The 17,766-nt window shown below is 41.1% G+C and overlaps 1 protein-coding gene and 1 long non-coding RNA gene across 14 annotated transcripts; one reads left to right on the top strand and one right to left on the bottom strand.

The window, feature by feature from the left end:
* Positions 1-147: 147 nt before the first annotated feature.
* Positions 148-9,526, bottom strand: LOC123976053. Of its 11 annotated transcripts, none has more exons than XR_006826236.1 (6): positions 9,305-9,526; positions 8,732-8,848; positions 6,778-7,394; positions 3,708-3,888; positions 2,807-2,913; positions 148-411 (listed from the first exon to the last, which is right to left on the bottom strand). It is a non-coding gene; the product is annotated as an uncharacterized LOC123976053 (long non-coding RNA). The 11 variants fall into 11 exon arrangements; XR_006826238.1 differs by having other exon boundaries at positions 9,221-9,526; XR_006826237.1 differs by having other exon boundaries at positions 9,065-9,526.
* ncdn (neurochondrin) lies at positions 8,532-17,007 on the top strand. 3 transcript variants are annotated; one of them, XM_046057861.1, is made up of 9 exons: positions 8,532-8,560; positions 9,403-9,466; positions 9,698-10,030; positions 10,785-11,844; positions 12,676-12,845; positions 14,333-14,571; positions 14,708-14,923; positions 15,075-15,217; positions 16,208-17,007. In XM_046057861.1, the coding sequence occupies exons 1-9, from the start codon at positions 8,547-8,549 to the stop codon at positions 16,624-16,626; spliced, it is 2,658 nt and encodes an 885-aa protein (XP_045913817.1). In that variant the 5' UTR covers positions 8,532-8,546; the 3' UTR covers positions 16,627-17,007. The 3 variants fall into 3 exon arrangements, with proteins under 3 accessions (XP_045913817.1, XP_045913815.1, XP_045913816.1); XM_046057859.1 differs by lacking the exon at positions 8,532-8,560 and adding an exon at positions 8,667-8,803; XM_046057860.1 differs by lacking the exon at positions 8,532-8,560 and having other exon boundaries at positions 8,911-9,466.
* Positions 17,008-17,766: the final 759 nt, after the last annotated feature.

The raw sequence follows: 17,766 nt of genomic DNA on the forward strand, positions 1-17,766 counted from the left end.
ATCCAAATAACAAAGAGTAAACAGAGGTCGATGTTGGACTAATTACACTAATCAATGACAGTGCCATACTGGCCTATCAGGAAAAATGACAATAAAAATGTTCATGGTCAAGTCTAGATGTTGTTTCAGCTGCTTTCTATACCTTTGTGAGAAGCTGAAGGAGACCAAGGGACTCCTGGTGGGGCTGCGGCAGGAAGGAGATTGGGCAGCCACTTTTCAGCGTGCAGCTGAGAAGCACACATCGCCCGCCAAGGCTCCACACAGCATTGCAGCTCGGATTCAAGCAGCAGGACTCCCAACATGTCGCCCCGCCTCTCCCGTCTGCCATAGGGTGCCAACCCATGGTGATGGTGCTACTCCAGTGGATCCCCAGCACCCCGCCGGCCACCCGGCAGAGATTTGCTGACACACCTGGAGAAATCAACGATACTTGTCAAAATGTGAGATCAATCGAAAAGGATGGAAGATGGTCGTGAAATAGGAATTAAAGAGGCGATAACAGTTCATTGCAAACTGATTATCCTGCAGAGAAATTCGAGGAAGAGTTAAGTGTAGCATGTAGTTTCATCAAAAAGAATCTGCCAAAGGCGACATCGTGGATCTGCCACCGGGCAACGAATCCCAGGCTTTTCAAGATTTCACTTGTTTATATCAATCAGGGCATTGTTGGGAACTCTTGGCATTGTCAAAGGCAAAGGGGCAAAGTGAAACCCACAGCGAATTCCGGTCCCAGCTAGTGAGACTTTCACAGATTAGGCTTTGACTCAACATTTCTCAGAAAAGCCGACATGCAGCCGCAGTTTGAGCAGTCAGCCAAGTCAGCAGCAGAAAGAGGAAGGGAGGCTTTTCCCTGACAAAACAAGACACTGATTAAAACCCAAAGCACAGTATGCACAAAACTCCATCCTCTGAGCCAGATCATATCAGGCTCATATCAGCAGTGCAGTGAGCTGGTACAATCAGCTACCCTCGTGTATGCTTCTCATCAAGAGCATCGCTCTGGGTGAGAAAACTATTCTTATTCAAGCTTTTGCAGTATCAGATGAGCTCAGTTCAATCCATCCATTGTTTCAGATGAGACATTCACTGCATAGCCAGGTATAATAAAACACCACAGGCAATAAAATACCACAGACTGTAAAAGGAGGTTATATCTCACCACTACTTAAATTAATGTCCACACAAACACAGAAGCCAAACTAGCTGTGACTAATAGTCCAGGACAAAGGAATACAGCTGAGTCACTTTAGGAAACTACAGACCTGTGCATTTTTGTGTCTTGCACTTCTGAATAGTCAACCCACGGTAGATCAAATCCATAGTTTGTACACACACACATACACAAACAAGTTATCAGATCCTGCAAATACTGATAATGATCACTTGTGTCATTTATCAGTAGCTCCCTTTGAACAGTATACTATATTCTTTTGAAAGATGCCTGTCAGTGCATACAGCAGATAATTACTAGTTAGTTTACTGGTATTAGTCATAACTGGGTATAATCCCTTGTTTTACAGTGTATATAGAAAATGTGAAGTTACTTTGATACATAAGAACAAGGCTTCATTGATACATTCAAATACACCTTTAAAGTTATGATAATTAAATTGGTGGTAACAGCGGTCCCAGACCTCTGACGACAGCAAACACAGAGGAGCAAGTCATGCATCTGTTTATAGTGCAGCTAAACAAATTTCAAATTGTTTGACTGAAGAATTCAATCAATAATCAACATCCTCATTCCATCATTCCATTAGCAAACTTTATCCGATATCATGCTGCACACAGCTCAAGTAGTTTCCCCACACAACAGGAGGGAACAATAAAAGAAGGTGGTTACTTTGCTTAGAAACTGGAGCCTGCAATTCTTCTTCATCTGACAGCCCGCTGTGGCTGCGCCTTCTTGTTCCCTGCAATATATAAAACTGATCCACTGTTTTAAATTGCCCAAAATGCCCATGTCTTGATTTGTAGATGCATTTCTGATGAGCAACTGCGATCAGCACTAACCTCAGATACAATGCGTTTCAATTGGCTGCTTCACAATCCAAGCTACCGCGTGCTGAAATCCATGTGAACGAGCAGCAGTAGGAAATGTTGGGTTTGCATAAGAAATAACTAAATGCAGCTCTGGTATGGCTGTAAGGGAGTGAATGGTCAACAGTGAGGCTGATAGAGGAGGGCTTTTCCTGCTGATGGCAAGGTCATCAACAGTTATAATGGATTCTAAACAAAATGTTCATCAGACTGTCTCAGACAGTGCTACACCTGTAACTGCTACCATAGCAACACAAGAGCTGAGGTTAATCAGTCAGCGTAACTCAAGTCTGGACAAACACAGGTCTTGCCACATACAAAAACACACAAAAGCACTATAGTTTGTTTGAGAAAGGACCTTTTGGCCTCTGTTTAGTCATCCCACCCCTTGTTCACCCTGTCTCCCACCCCTCAGCACTCACACACATTCACCATGTCTACTCACAGAGCTCTTATTGTCCTGTTTCACATTGTTACCCACTGAGCAGAGTGGCATCAGAAAGAAGGCACACATATAACAGTGCCAACAGTCTTCTGTCTCTCTGCCTCAGATTAGAAGGACAGTAAAAAGCAGCAAACATCCTAAAACCACCCAAGTATCATAATAAAATTGTAAAACAGTTCCACCCTGAGTAATCAAAGGCGTGGAAACCTACTTCACAGATGAGTGCTGGTAGTTTAACAGGCGCAGATGCAAGTTATCAGTTCTGTGTCAGCAAATGTGGTTTTGTCAGTTGAGGTCAGGATGACGATCGGTTTATTTTACCTGTGGTAGGAGCCAAGAGCCAGAGGAAGGTCAGTGGTAGGAGGAGGAGTTGAGGTAAGCTCCAGGTAAGCAGCTTGTGGTGTGCATAGGACATTTTCCACAAGGACCTAGAAAAAGGAAATTGAACTATGTTAGTGTGCTTTAATATTTCCTCTACAGTCATTCAATGGGAATGGGCCATCAAAGCAAAGTAAAACACCTAAATAATAAAACATTGAAAGGAAAATTAAGACATTTTTGGAAATACGCTTATTTGTTTTTTTTGCCAAATCTTAGAGGAGAAGGTTGATAACGGTCTCATGTCTGTACACTAATTATGTAGCAATAGCCAGTAACCAGTTAGCTTAGCGTTGCATAAAAAGTTGAAGCAGCTAGCTCAACTCTGTCCGAAGGCTACCGTGGCCAGCCAAGAAATTGTAGTAAAATAGTAACATCCTAACATAACCTTCTGTAGCGAAGCTTATAGTTTTTGTAAAAACAAGTTAACACATGTTAATTGGAAAGTTTTAAAAGGTGCACATAGAACCAGGCTAGCTATTTCCCACTGTTTCCAGTCTGTATGCTAAGCGAACTGGCTGCTGACTGTAAGCCTTATATTTACTGTACAGACACCACAACTTTTAGCAATAAAGTAAAAAAGTAAATTTTTGTCTTTTCATTCATTTCATTTAACACTGCAAGGTGTAAAAGAACCAATGCTGGGAAGAAATACTTAAAGTTACTTGAAGGTTGTTTTTTTTTTCCCCCATTACAGCAGGATGACATTGAGTTTTCAGACCTCAACAACCATTTCTGTCTTGTCTGCCTCACACCTCTCTCATATAAACAATTATCAATCAAACTAACCAAATACCTGTCAAAAAGTAAACAAGGAAAGAAAAACTGCAATAGCCATGTTTACCTTTCTCCCGGCCAGGCGGTGGAAGAAAGCGATGCGGGAAGAGAGAGGGAGCGAAGAGTTAGGTTGGCAGCAAGGTGCCGTGAGGTGACGGGTGAAGACGGATCAACACCAACACTCTGAGGAAAAGATCCAACATGGCCGCCTCCAGGGCCTAAACAGACTCAGCTGCTCAAACAGTACACTAGAGAGTGCAAGAAAAAGAGAGAAAATTATTTTTAACACGGGGACCACTTCATATCATTTATCATCAGGATGAACAAACACATGGCCATATAGGGCTGAGTGATCATTCAGGATTACTAACTTTTAATGGAAATGGATCATGATATGACCATATTGTGTTATAGTTTTACTACTTTATTGTTTTACTGTTGTCAAAATTAGTTATTCCGCTAAATGTAAGTAAAAATGAACAAAATAAGTTCATGTAACACAAGAGTTTTGTCTGATGTAATGTGCAACAGTGAGAAAAAAGAAAGAAAATATTCGTATTCATATTCTTTACAGTAATTTCAGCCGTATCGCCCCCCCGATATGAATTATTCAGGTTTTTTCCCCTTCTTCTCTACCTTGATTACTGACCGACAACAGTACTTCAGCTCCTTAGAGAAGCACTCGATAGAATTTGAACAACCAATAACACATCAACTTGATAACAAAATGTTATGCAAATAAGATTCAACCAGTACAACTGGAGATGCTCTGCAGAGAGTGGTGACATAAACAAAAGTGCTCTGATACTAGCAAGGCTATTTTACTAACCTGAATCTTATTTATTGCAATCGGCTGTATTGTTAATGATTATTAAATTAAATCCACTTTTGCTGAGGTGGCATGAACCGCTGCTTTACATTAACATGTAACCAATGTTTTAGATCCGAGCAATAATAGTATATATAAAAGTACACTATATCATCAAAAACAGAGGAAGAAGGAACAAATAAATGATAATTAGTTTAGTGGTCTGCTGGAAACAAAGACTTCACATCTTCCCGCTACGTAAGAACTCAGACTACTGTCTTCTATTGTAATTATGACAGAAAGCAATATCCCCTGTTTTAGAAAATACAAGTCTGTGTCAATATGCAATAATTTGGATAATATCCTGTTGACAGTTAAAATGACTCCCAATCATGTGAGTTCACTCCTTTCACAATTAGTGATAGCTATCACAGCACTGAAAATGGGAAGCGAACAAGACAGGTATTTATTGTTTTTTTTTTTACATATTTCTATGACAGTCCACGTCTTAGCCAAAAGCACATTATGTGCACACATAACTATCCAATCTGTCTGTCAGTGGTATCCGGTCTTGAAGCATTACAACAACCTATTACCCAGCCTGTAGTGGTTAATATCTGGGAATACTACACTTTGGAGAGTTGCTGTGTGCAAAAAATAAATGTTTCCTAAGCTCTTATCTCTCTCCTGTGCAACTATCACAGCAATCACTCAATACATAGCAGTTTTATAACACAATTGCATCCCTCACTGGTCCTCCATACCAATATATTGTAATGTATTGTTGTAAGTCACTCTGGGTAAAAGGATTGTACTCGGGTCTTACATAGGATACAAACATGAATTGTTGATGTGAAAGGGATAAAAGTGAATCACAAAGTTACTTCATCCAATCTGACAGCATAGCAGAAAATGTAACTTAAGTTTAAAAAATGTGGCACAGTCAGAGGCCACCCAGACGCCCGAGTTTACTTCCTAATGCTTAATTTCCTTTCCTCCAGGAAGTGTGATGAGGAAGATTGTTATTTCAAAGTAATCAGCAGCTATTATAAAATCACGGTAGAAAACATCTAACTCGCTGAATGAGTCACAAAAAAGGAGCAAGATGCAGACTGTTGTACTGCACTCATGAGAATGGTTGATATTATCTACTTCCGCTTATGTGAATCTATTGTCTTAAGGTACAAAGTAAAAATTCAGTAAGGCAGACTTTGATGAGAAACACATGCACTCTGAGTAAGACAGCTTTACCCCTCACTCAAATTTTCATACAAGTTTTGCCAAATGGGATGGGGGGGGGGCTGAACAGAACAGGTCATGGGACATTTTGTTCAAGACGCATAAGGCCTCTTCTTCACAGTGTCTCACCAGGTAGACTACTATGGGGAAATATGGTAATAAATCAAGATACTTTCACAAGCATCTGCTAGTGAGTGTTAGCTAGATGCTATATGTGAAGGAATTTTCAGAAGGGGGGTTCAATGTGGGAAAAAGGTGAGGTACAGGACATACACATGCCACGTTCAGGTCACAAACGCAATAACGACTGTTTCTCCTGTTTGGCTGACTAGACTGACGCAGTTGCCTTTATAAGGTTGAACGTTGTGGTCCATCGCAAAAGGTCAACATCAGCTTTATTTTGTTTCATACAGACAGACTGACTAGGGATCTCTTTAGAAAGTGCTGCATGTGACTTGGATGACAAACAACATGACTCAGGTTAACTTAGGTAAGTAAGTTAGTGTCACATAGTGTCTTGTTTAGGATCCAATATCTGATAGAATAATGTATAGAGGGGTAAAGTATAACCTTATTTGGTAGTGAATCTCAGTAGGTCAAGGAAGGATAAATGTCCCCTGTCAGGAAGTATCCTTCAGATTTGGTTTTGGTGCTACACTGGCGCTGTTGCCATTTTCTCCTCGGCTGAGTTTCAGTAAATATTTCTGTGTAAGACATCCTGAGTTTCCTGAAACCTTCTTCATCAATAAGGGTTGACCAGCTCACAAGAATTTCCTTCACACGATATATACCTATGTCTGGAAATAATGTTACTCTAGCGCCACTGGTCAGAATTTAAAACATGCAGATGTGTTACTCTTTGCAGAATTACTACTTAGTGCAGTAAAGAGTTCAAGCGGATGAGGATGACAGCGGATAATTAGATTGTAATTCATCATAGCATTTTGTCTAAGATGAAAACACATCTATTATATATCTGTTAAATCTGTAATGCTGGTATAAAACATTTTACAAACATGCGGTAAAAAAAAAACACAGCAAAGTTGTGATGATAAATCACACATCACCAGTTCTCTCACACAACACAAACCTGCATGGTGTGCCTCGATATGTGACTCTGCCTTCCTGCACACAGATGATGCAGAGTCCCAGCAGCCTTGTTCTGTGCTATAATCAACAGCTCAGTAAGTTCCAAATCCACAAACAGTCATTTGCCCTTCTGCGCTTCTTTTTCTCTCACAGGTAAGCCACTAAAACAGGGGGGAAAAAAGCTAAAGATAAAAATAATCCAGACAAAAATAGGAGGGATTCAGTAATGTTTTTTTCCTCCACGCTGAAGTCACCATAGATTTGCCTTTTAACTGCACAGCAAATGCCCACAGGCTGATGGTGATTTTGAGTACGTAACGCTCAGGTACACTCGGTCACCTGGGCTGATGAAAGCTCAGTCATTACAGACATTTCAATAGCTCCTTTTCCCATGAGAAGCTTCTGCAAAACAATGATCTCTGTGTCCAAAAGTTCCCTTATATGCAGAAAGGACAAGTTCTCGCTCTCTCTCTTTGGCTATGTTTTCCTCCTCTTCCTCTCTCTCAGTTGCAGCATTCAATAGCGCACTTGTCAGCTCTGTATTGGCTTCTAGGCAGACAGGTTGGTGGAGCTTTCTCTGTAATGACACCAAGTCCCACGCACAGCTTCTTCTCACTGCTACAGGGGAGGAAAATTTAGTTGTTTTTATTTCTCTCCAAGGCTGAGTCCTTGAAAAAAATAATAACACTCCCATTTTGTTGTGACTACTACAGAAGCATCCTTACAGAAACTACTATTCTAATCCGAGGATGATATTTAAATGGCTGCAATAGAACTATCACAGCAATACCATAAATCCCTGTGTATAGGAATATCCTACACAATGAGGCCAACAAACTTTCGACTTTCTGCTTCATCTGATTCTTTGAGTTTATTTTGTCTTGGCAAAACAGGTTAACAATTTTATGCCTTTTTGTGATATTTTGTTTAACAACAAACTGCTTTTAACTTTGTTCTTCTTTCTTGGTTTTACATTTTCCTTTTAGTTATTACCATCACTTACTGTTTTTACTGTTAATGGATGTTTCTAATTGATGGTTTTCATTCTGTTGGTTTATTGATGGATGAGTCAGTTTTGATGTCTCTGTTTTTGTCATGCTGCAAGTCTGATTTTCCACATGGCACAATAAAGACCTAACTGAACTGTCAACAATTTGATAAGTGGATCAATACAAAATATAAGCCATTCATTAAATACCAAATGTGCTGGTTAAAGCCTCACCATAACAAAAAAAGAACCATTTTAATATTAAAAGATAAAAACTGATAAAAACTCTTAACTTTATCAAGTAAATGATTAATTGACAAAACAAATACACAATAATGCCAGAAAAATCATGTAAATCATTGTTTGTTAAGCACTACTATATAAGAATGATTGGTTTATGCAAAGTACGGATTAACTGACAGATTAAAGTGCAAATAGGTGCATGATTGAATGTATAGTCTGTCAATCAAATGAATCGATGAGTAAAAGCACTGGGATAATATCTCTGAGACATTTCATTCAAAATGGTGGGCTCTTGCATTATGTATTTTACCAAACTGAAAGCAACAGCCAGGGTTCATTCAAAACAGGATTACTCTAGCTGTCAGGTAATTTAATAAAAGGCCAAAAGCTATCGCCTGCGTAGTCAACTGCACTATCATCTAATATTACAAACGAGAGCTGCTTGAATCAATAACGAGACACTTCGTATCTAGTAACTGTTCTTATTTCGTCTTTACAAGGCATACAGACGTCCCAGTACTGAGACATGAAGATTGAGGATGGGCACCATAAGGTATGCCACCTGTATAATACGGGATCACCCTCGTTTAAGGAACCTTGAGGCTAACAGCTGCTGGCAATCGCTTTCACTACACACCGTGCAAGACCGCGGATTAATTGTCAATTGCGTTTTAATGGCAACTGTCACGACACCATTAAAGACAGAAAATGTAAAAGGACTTACAGTTAGAGAAAATGGTACTTCGGTCGGTCGCAGTGATGTGTCGTCGCTGTTGTCCCATGTACAGTTAATTGGGTCAGTATTCCCCTCGCTTGTACAGCTGATGTGCCTGTGTGACCACTGTCAAGCAAGATATAATGATAAATAATACTTCCGGTGGCTGGATTTTCAAAATACAGAAATCAGTTACACAGCCGTTGGAGCTGTTTGTGACGGATAAAAGCTAAATAGTTCAAGTTAACTGTACTTCTGCCAGGAATATGTAGTAGATCTAATTCGTCTTCAAGTTATATCACACAGACACCTACTCCAATTCTACTTTCGCATGTGCTGCACCTTAAATTAAACTGACGACGCTAACGTTAACATTAATCTGAAAACATCCGCCCTCCGCAATGCGCCACCTGCCGACCGGCTGTCCATCGCGAATAGGTTCGGTTCAACACAAACAGTTAACCTGCTGAACTTTCGTAATTTATTAGGTATACTAACTGCTAGAAGCGAAAAGAAGAGTAAAAATATATTCCATGACCTCAAAAAACAACGCTATTTCGCTTGTCCGACGTTTGAACAGACCAAAATGGCGTCTTCGCCTTTCAACAATCCCTCTTGCGATTGGTTCTTTGATATTGTTGCGCCGTTTTCATTGGTTTCTTGATGAGTTGTTTTCACAGTTCACTTCCGAAGAGAGCTGAAGAGTTGCTGTCGCGTGTGGTGAGAGCGCTGTCATTCAACAAAGTAAGTTATTTTATGTACGTTTGCTAATTAAACATTTTAAGCTCAAATTCTTGCCAACCGTTAGTTAGAATGACTCAGCAAACCAATTGAAAATCATTAAATGAGGCCTCTCTCGTTGTACCCTTAACAACATGGAGCTAACGTTAATGGCATGATTATCAGTTTGATTCAGTTCAGTTCCTCTTTAACGTTTTCTTACTTTTGTTTATTCCTCCTCCCTTGGTTACCAAGATTATAATGGCTGACAGTGCCGACGTTAACGTTACACCTGTCGTGAGCAGCCAGCCTCCTGGAAAAGAGGAGCAGGGAGGAGGAGAAGGTGGAGAGGGCGCAGAGAAGGATGCAGGAGGTGGTCTGACTGATGCCCAGACAGAGAAGGATGCAGGAGGTGGTCTGACTGACGCCCAGACAGAGAAGGATGCAGGAGGTGGTCTGACTGACGCCCAGACAGAGAAGGATGCAGGAGGTGGTCTGACTGATGCCCAGTCAGAGCTGTTGGAGAGGTGTCTTCATTCACTCAAGCATGCTAAAAATGACAGTCACACATTGGCTGCTCTTCTGCTGGTGAGTGGCGTAAACATTACGCTGAATTAAGAATACACAGTACACGCTATCTCCACTGATCCTCAGCATTAATATTTTTTATTATACCACTTGTTTGTCTGTAAAACTAACACATAAGTAAGTACTGGCATCTAAAAAAATGTTTGTAATTTAGAAATCCTCCAAAACAGTGGCAGGAGAGAAGGGTTTAAAAGCAGAAAAATTAGGATATTGAATCGACTCAATATTTGCACAAATGCAGGCACTTAAGGGCACAAAAAAGGCCTGGACTGGTAGCTACTCAAGAGTGACTTCCTTTTTGTTAAGTTTAACAGAGTGCCGAAATGATAAGCCAGTTAACTGATCAGTGGATAGAAATTAATTAATTTCATTAATTAAATGTGGGATTGTTTCTCAGAGCCTTAGGATGTGATGTTTTTCACTAGTATCTAATATTTTCTAGAATAAATAATTGATCATTTATTTTATAACAAAATCAACATATTACTCAACATGAGGTGTTAGTTGTTGCCCTAAACACAACCATGGATTGCATTTACATAAACATTCAATATTTAATAATAAACACAAATAGTCTTTAGTCCACCTTTTTATTAATGTGTTTTGGTAAAATAATTAACAAAAAACTGAACATAAACTATGTAGCAGAGGTGCATTAATTTTACTGTAGCTAGGTCTAGCTAGAAACCAAGTATTGAAGGGTTCAGATCTCAACACTGACCACTTCCCTTGTTTTTCTCTCTTTCCTCTTCAGATAACTCGCATGTGCCCAGCAAGCCAGCTAGACAAACCCACCTTGAGGCGCATCTTCGAGGCCGTGGGGCTGAACCTTCCAGCTCGGCTTTTGGTGACAGCGGTCAGAGAGGGTGATAACTCCAGTTTACCGCCACACGAACTGCTCTCCCTGGGCACAGCTCTGCTGGCTGCCCTGAGTACAGACCCAGATATGGCCTCCCATCCCCAGCTCCTCGCCACCATCCCGCTCCTGCTGGGCATTTTAGCCAACGGTCCTGTGAACCAGCAGAAACAGGCAGCCCAAGTTGGAGAAATGGGGCAAAATCCAGACTGGAAAGTCCAGTCAGCAGCGAGTTCAACCACAGAAAGCAATCCTGCAAATGTGGCAAAATCAGCAGGAGAGGGTAAGACCAGCAAGCAAAAAGGTGATGACTGCAGTGAGGGAAACAGAGTATCAGCATCTCAAGAAACCTCACCCTCCTCCAAGCTCGATGAGGCCATGGCTGCTGACTGCTACCAGGTCCTCACAGCCGTGTGTGCTTTACCCAAAGGTCCAGACCAGTTGCTCAGCAGGGGTGCCGTCCCTTCTCTGTGTCAAGCAGTGGAACAAAACCAGACTTTAAGCCACAAGAGAGGGCTTGCCTTGCTTGGTTGCCTCCTCTCCGGTAAAAACAAGGACAAAGTGTGGAGCAAACACCCTGCAGAACTTCTCACTCTGCTGGCCAGGCTCTCCAAAGACTTCTGCCAAGCCAGAGACCAGACCAGGCTGGACATGTGTGCCCAGTTGGTGCAGTTTCTCCCACCAGTAGGAGTGGCAGTAGAGAGTGAGGAGCTGAAGGGAGTCGTGGCCCGTGTATGGGGTGCATTGAGACCCATGCTGCAGGCCAAGTTGACACCGAGACAGATCGGTCCGATCCTGGTCCTCAGTGCTTGTCTGCTGGATTTGTACGGGTGGGAGCTGGTGGGGCCGCCAAAGTTCTGCTGCTTACTAGTGAACCGGGCCTGCGTGGAGGTCAGAATGGGTTTGGAGGAACCGCCTGGTAACGATCTGAGCCCAGAGCTGCAACAGACTCTCACAGGTAGCTTGCTAATTACAACATCTGCATTTTACATGCAAAGCTGAAGCCACTTTAGCCTTTATGTTTATTGTTTGATTTCATAAAAACATAGCATGTGAATCTGATGTTGTTTAGATGATGTTGGAAGTTTTTAGACAAAACTGTGTACAACTTTATTAGATATTTTAAAACACAGGTGGGTAAAAATACAAGCTCTTTCCACCTTCTTTTGAATAAAACTGTTTAACTGTGACAAATAAAATGTCCCTACAATGCTTCCTAAGCCATTTTCCTAATTAAAATTAATAGGTTTATGTTTATTAATGTGTTTTTTCACAGCTGTAGCCATGATTTTCCACATTTTATAAATCAATTTAACATACACACACACACAGTCAAAGCTTTTCCAATAATGCCAGGAATAAATCTTATATCACTTTAAATCAACTTATTTTTTGGCTAAAACAGTCAGTTTTTTTTTACTTTTGACTCTAATAAATATATATATAATCAGGCTTAAAAACTTGCTATGTGTAAACAGGGTAAATTGTAGAGTATAAACTCTTCTCGGGAGGAAACAATACAGAGGACATGTCCTTTTCTGTCCTCACAGATAGCCACAACCCCGTGTTTAATATCTTCTTGTTCTTTTGAAGCAACTGCTGTTAGTCAAGAACATGCCTTGAGCCTTTTCTGTTATGTTTGATAAATGATTTGGCTCTCATGGCTTGTGCCTGTCTTTCTCACTGACCACTTCTGTGTTATAAAATAGGTGGTAAGCTTGTGTTGTGAGATTTGATTTAACGTGATTAACCTCCTTTTGTTACTTAAACTCTCTCTTCTTATTCTCAGGCTGTTACCGAATCATGGAGGCTGCCATAGAGCAGGCCTGCTGTCTGGGAGTGTCACAGACCACGGCACTTCCTCAGAGCTCCGTGTCTTCACTCAGCCTGCAGCAGAGCAGGCAGGTCCTCGGGGTGTTGGAGGAGGCCTTCTCTGCTTTAATGTACCACCTGCAGCAGGTGAGAGGATGACATTTAGGCTTCTGTTGATTGGCGCTCTGCTCTTTGTTCTTTATATTCTTTTTTTATACCTAACATGTTACTTGTTGCTGGTTCTGGAAATGAAATATCTCATTGTATACCACATGATTCTTCCAAATGCTGTGCCAAAAATATACATCCCCTAGGAATAGGAATGTCACAAGAACTGATACTTAGGTACCAAGTCCATACCAAAATTCTGAAAACGTGTTGATAATGGGTTTGTTAGGTACAGAAGGTATTGGAGATCCAACACATGAAAGATAGCGATAAGTGCAGTTGCAGCAACAGCTCGGCCTTGATTTGTCAAAATGAAAAGAGTCGTGTATGGAAACCAGGTGAAGGTATTTTAATGGCTGTTACCTTCAACAGCTCCTTGTCAAAGCCTGGATTACTCCCAGTTCTGGTATATGTTGGAGAGCTAATTTAGGCTGATGTTTCACAGTTTGGATCAACTCAAAATCACCAAAGATCACGATGCAGTTTGCAGCCCTAAGAACTGAATGTCTACCCAACATACCTGTTACTGTAGGCGGAGTAAGGGACTGTCTGAAAAGTGCATTCAGATCCATTTCGATCATCAATAACTGTTTAGTTTTTCAATATAAAAATCTGCCAGTATAGAAAGTGACCACCCTTAAACATTTCACACCTGAGAGTTTGTAAAGAAACTTTAAGAAAATGAAGTCATTAATTTAATAATTAATTATGCACAGTGCATGGTTGTAATTTCAACAGCTTGCTCATTTATGAATATATTGTCATCAAACCACCTCTCATCTTTCCTGGACATCCTCTCACAGCTTTCACAGCTGTTGTTTCCTATTTACAACCTCTCAAATTTAAGGATTTGCTGCTTTTGTTTGTATTATTCAATAGTAAACTGAAAATGTTATGTTTTGGACTGTTGATTGGGGATGTTACAACATTGTCACGGACGTTTGTCGCTGTTCTCTGATGTTTTATAGAGCAGACAAATAACTGATTAATTGACAGTAATCCGGAGATTAATTGATAAAGAGAATAACTATTCTTCTTTTCAGTCTTATTGTATTGTGATCTTATTGTATTTTACTAATTTTATTTATTCCTTTTTTTCACTGTTTGAGAGTGTAGCAGTACGAAGGCAATATTGTTTTGTGGCTTGTTTTTCCCACAACAAGAAAATAACAACCAAAATGTAGGGGGGGAAATGTAGGGATGAAATTTTTCGCAAGACTAGGAAGGTTTTTAAAAGAATAGCAAGAGTAAAACATTTCTTTAACTTAGTATATGTTAAAATTAGTTTGTATTATAACTGTCAGGAAAGAGTATAAATCTTTATTAAATTTTTATTATTAAAAATATTAATTGCTTCAATACTGTGAGGTCCTGTCATGGTTCTTTGTAAAAACATGATTTTTCCACAGAGCTCAGTCCATGCACTTTTCCAAAACACTCTCCCTCGTCTCTTCCTGTTCTTGTAGGTGGATCCAAGTCGCTATGATGATCCTTTTATTTTCGCCACATTCCGCTCTCTGTGCTCATGGCTGGCCGAGGAGACTTCCTGCCTGAAGGAGGAAGTGACTAGACTGTTGCCGTTCTTGATCGGCTACTCCCGGAGCCACTTGCAGGCTGAGAGCCCAGAGCAGGGCCTCTCTGGCTGGATGGCCGAGATGTCGGTCAGGGAGGAGAGGGAAGGGTGGACGGGCAGAGAAGCTCTCAGGTAAACATGACAATACATATCAGAGGGAATCGAGCGTGTTGATACCAAAAAAACATTATTCCATTGATTCTGCAGTCACCTGACAGTACTTCCTTCCTTTCTCTTCTTCCCTTTCCATCCTCCTCCCTCCCTTCAGGTATCTCCTCCCAGCTTTGTGCCACCTGTCAGCAGAGGAAGGTCCCAGAAAGGTGCTTCTCACTCTCGACACCCCGGCCCTGCTGGTGGACTTCCTGTCGCAGTGCTGGACTTCGCTCAAGGGGAAAAGTGGGGTGGCGTCAGCCAGGGATCCCAGCATGGAGACAGCCTGCTCAGCCCTCCTTAACTTCACTGTCACAGAGCCGGAGAGAGTCAGGTAGCTGGTTTACAAGTGGAATGCTCATCTGTGCCCTTTAAATGAATAATCTCTTGTTTTTAAGTCAATACCAAATAAGTTTCATTTATATCCATTACAGTTACAGTTTATGATGGCGTATATTTACACCTTTTGTTTTTTTATTGTCTAGGAAGGACCCATGTTTCAGAACGCTGGAGGCCCTTTTGAGTGAAGCACTTCCTGTTTTGGTGCATAAGCCCCGTCTGGTGGTCCTAGCAGCAAATTACTGCACACTGGGACTAATGATTGGCAGACTCAAATCCGCTCCCTCAGGTGAAAATGTTTTCTTTTGTTTCACACACACAAAATTCTGCTGTGAGACACTGCAAGTACTAAAATGTTGTTATAGTGCTTGTATTTGTATTTTTGTTAGTATAGTATAGTTTCAAGTTCCAGTGCTTGTAAGTAAACCTTGTTTCTCAGCAGGCATTTTAACATGTCATAGTAGGAGATTCACAGGCATCACTAATAACATTAACAATGACTCTGTTCTAGGCTCAGTGTATGAATGTGTGTGGATGGGTAAATGCTATTTAGTGTAAAAAGCACTTTGAGTGGTCGCAAAGACTAGAAAGCCTCTGTACAAATACAGAGCATTTAGATTTACATGTAGAAATGTCTTCTACAAAGGAAAAGGTCTGGGCTGTGAAACTGGCAAACTTAAATGGAATGCAGCCTTTATTAATGTAATTTGTTACCCTTGTGCGTTTCTTTCTGTCTGTGTTTGGGGAATGCAGATCATGTGGGCTCGAGTAGCGTAAACATTACTGTTACTCTTAAAACCTTCATTATTGTCGATTGGGTCTCAGAGAATATCTTTTCCGACTAATGCTGTAGTTCTGCAGGGGTTAGGGCCCGCAGAAGTACAGCATTGCATGCTTGGTAGTGGTCTGAGCTGCTCTCATCAACCCTAGTAGGCAGAAGTTTGATGATGGGCAGAAAAACTTACAGAGCGACTTGTATCATTGTTGAGCGCTAGAAAGACCACTATATTTATCAGAGTGCTTTTAACGTGTTCAAAATGGAGCTAAAAGAGAGTGAATAAATTTAGCATTGATCTGGTGGTCAGTAACACAAATCATAAGGATGTAATGTTTGCTGTGTGTTTGCTAAAATGTTAATCAGAACTTCTTTCGATGGTACTCGTCATGTTGTTTTGTTTTATCACGTTAAATTTAAATATAGGCACAAAATCTATGTTATTGGTATCTTTGGTTCAAAAATATAAGACTCTACTAACAGTGTGTACTTTATCATTTTCAGGCTCAGTTGAAGCCGGCCAGAAGCGGTTCTTCTCCACAGCGCTCCGGTTCCTCCTCAGCGCCCTGGAGTCTGGCTCCAGCCACGGTCCAGTCAGGGTGAGCCCCAGCTGGGAGGAGAGTTGGGACGAGGCCGCGGAGCTCTGGAGGTTGTGTCTGCAGGCTCTGGGAGGCTGCGTCCGCGCTCAGCCCTGGATCACCACGCTGGTCCGAGACGAAGGTTGGCTCAAACACACACTCACCATGCTGAGTCAGTGTAACGCACTACCTGACCAGCACACACAGGAGGCGCTAGAGGAAGCTCTGTGTGCCATGGCAGGCCAGTGCCCGGTCTGTGAACTGGAGATTGGAGACATGATGAGAAACGATAAAGGGGCTTTGAGCTGTATGAGGAACCTGAAGAAGTCTGTGGTAGTGAAGTGAAACCAAGCTGCTGCCGACAGACAATGTGCTCTTTAATGGAGTATTTTTAACTTGCAGAGTTGAAAAGGAAGTAATAAAGGAGGGTTACTGAAGCCAAGCTTGTGTGTTGATTACTTGTACCAATCTGACATGAATAATGTGTTACCTTTTGTCCCAGACTTAAAGAAATAATGAAAGGCCCCAGATACTACAGGTCTAGTGATATTTGCAAATGAGCTTGCATTGAAAAGAGGGCACTGAAAATTATGTTCCACAAATCAAATTTTCAGTGTAATGTGATATAAATGTTTAGTCAGCTGTGCTCTGAAAAGACACAGTTTCTTACATGTCAATTGTGAAATGTTAATGTCTTTAATAAAGAGCTATTTTGTTAGAAAACCACCTTTTGTAATACTCATGTTACTTTTCATGTAACTTCTTTTTTTCTTGTAGCTTTGAACAACATTTATTTTGTTCAACCTAAAGCTCAGAGTCAAGTCTCAAGTCCGCAAGAGTGAGTCTCAAGTGTTTTGTCTTTTAAAGATTTAAAACATCTTCAGTAGGAACAAATGGACTCTGGGCTAAGAGCCACAGAGAGGATAGGGAGGTCAAAAAGTATTAAGAGACAGATTAAGGCATTACTGGTTTTGTTCTTTCTAGATGGAATTTGGTGAAAATATCAAACAGTGGTTAGCACTGTCGCCTCACAGCAATTAAGTCCTGGGTTCAGACCCCGGTTGACATGGCCTTTCTGTGTGGAGTTTGCATGTTCTCCCGTGGTTGAGTGGTTGTTTGTCTATGTGTGGCCCTGCGATGGACTGGCGACCTGTCCAGGGTGTACCCCGCCTTTGCCCGATGTCAGCTGGGATTGGCTCCAGCCCCCCGCGACCCTGTACGCAGGATAAGCAGTTAACGTGATGGATGGATCAAAAACATTGAATATTGCCAGGCGTGTCCTTTAACTCGCAATTCTTTATAAGAAAATTGTAAATTGAGATGCGAGTCTTTCAGTGCTGACCAGTAACATGTCATTTCCTATCAAAGATGTTGAGAGCGTTTTTACATGGCTGAGGTTTATTGTTGTTATTATTATTATATTTTATTGTTCTGGAATTTTATCATGTCAAAAACGGCCAGCAGCTCCCCTAAACTTTGCTACTG

Source organism: Micropterus dolomieu, linkage group LG09 (genome assembly GCF_021292245.1).
Source record: "Micropterus dolomieu isolate WLL.071019.BEF.003 ecotype Adirondacks linkage group LG09, ASM2129224v1, whole genome shotgun sequence".
Lineage (NCBI taxonomy): Eukaryota > Metazoa > Chordata > Actinopteri > Centrarchiformes > Centrarchidae > Micropterus > Micropterus dolomieu.

Coding starts and splice junctions, on each gene's coding strand:
- ncdn (XM_046057859.1), top strand. CDS start 8,682: ATGGCAACTGTCACGACACCATTAAAGACAGAAAATGTAAAAGGACTT. Junction 9,467..9,697: donor GAGCGCTGTCATTCAACAAA/GTAAGTTATTTT, acceptor TTGGTTACCAAG/ATTATAATGGCTGACAGTGC. Junction 14,924..15,074: donor ACAGAGCCGGAGAGAGTCAG/GTAGCTGGTTTA, acceptor TTTATTGTCTAG/GAAGGACCCATGTTTCAGAA.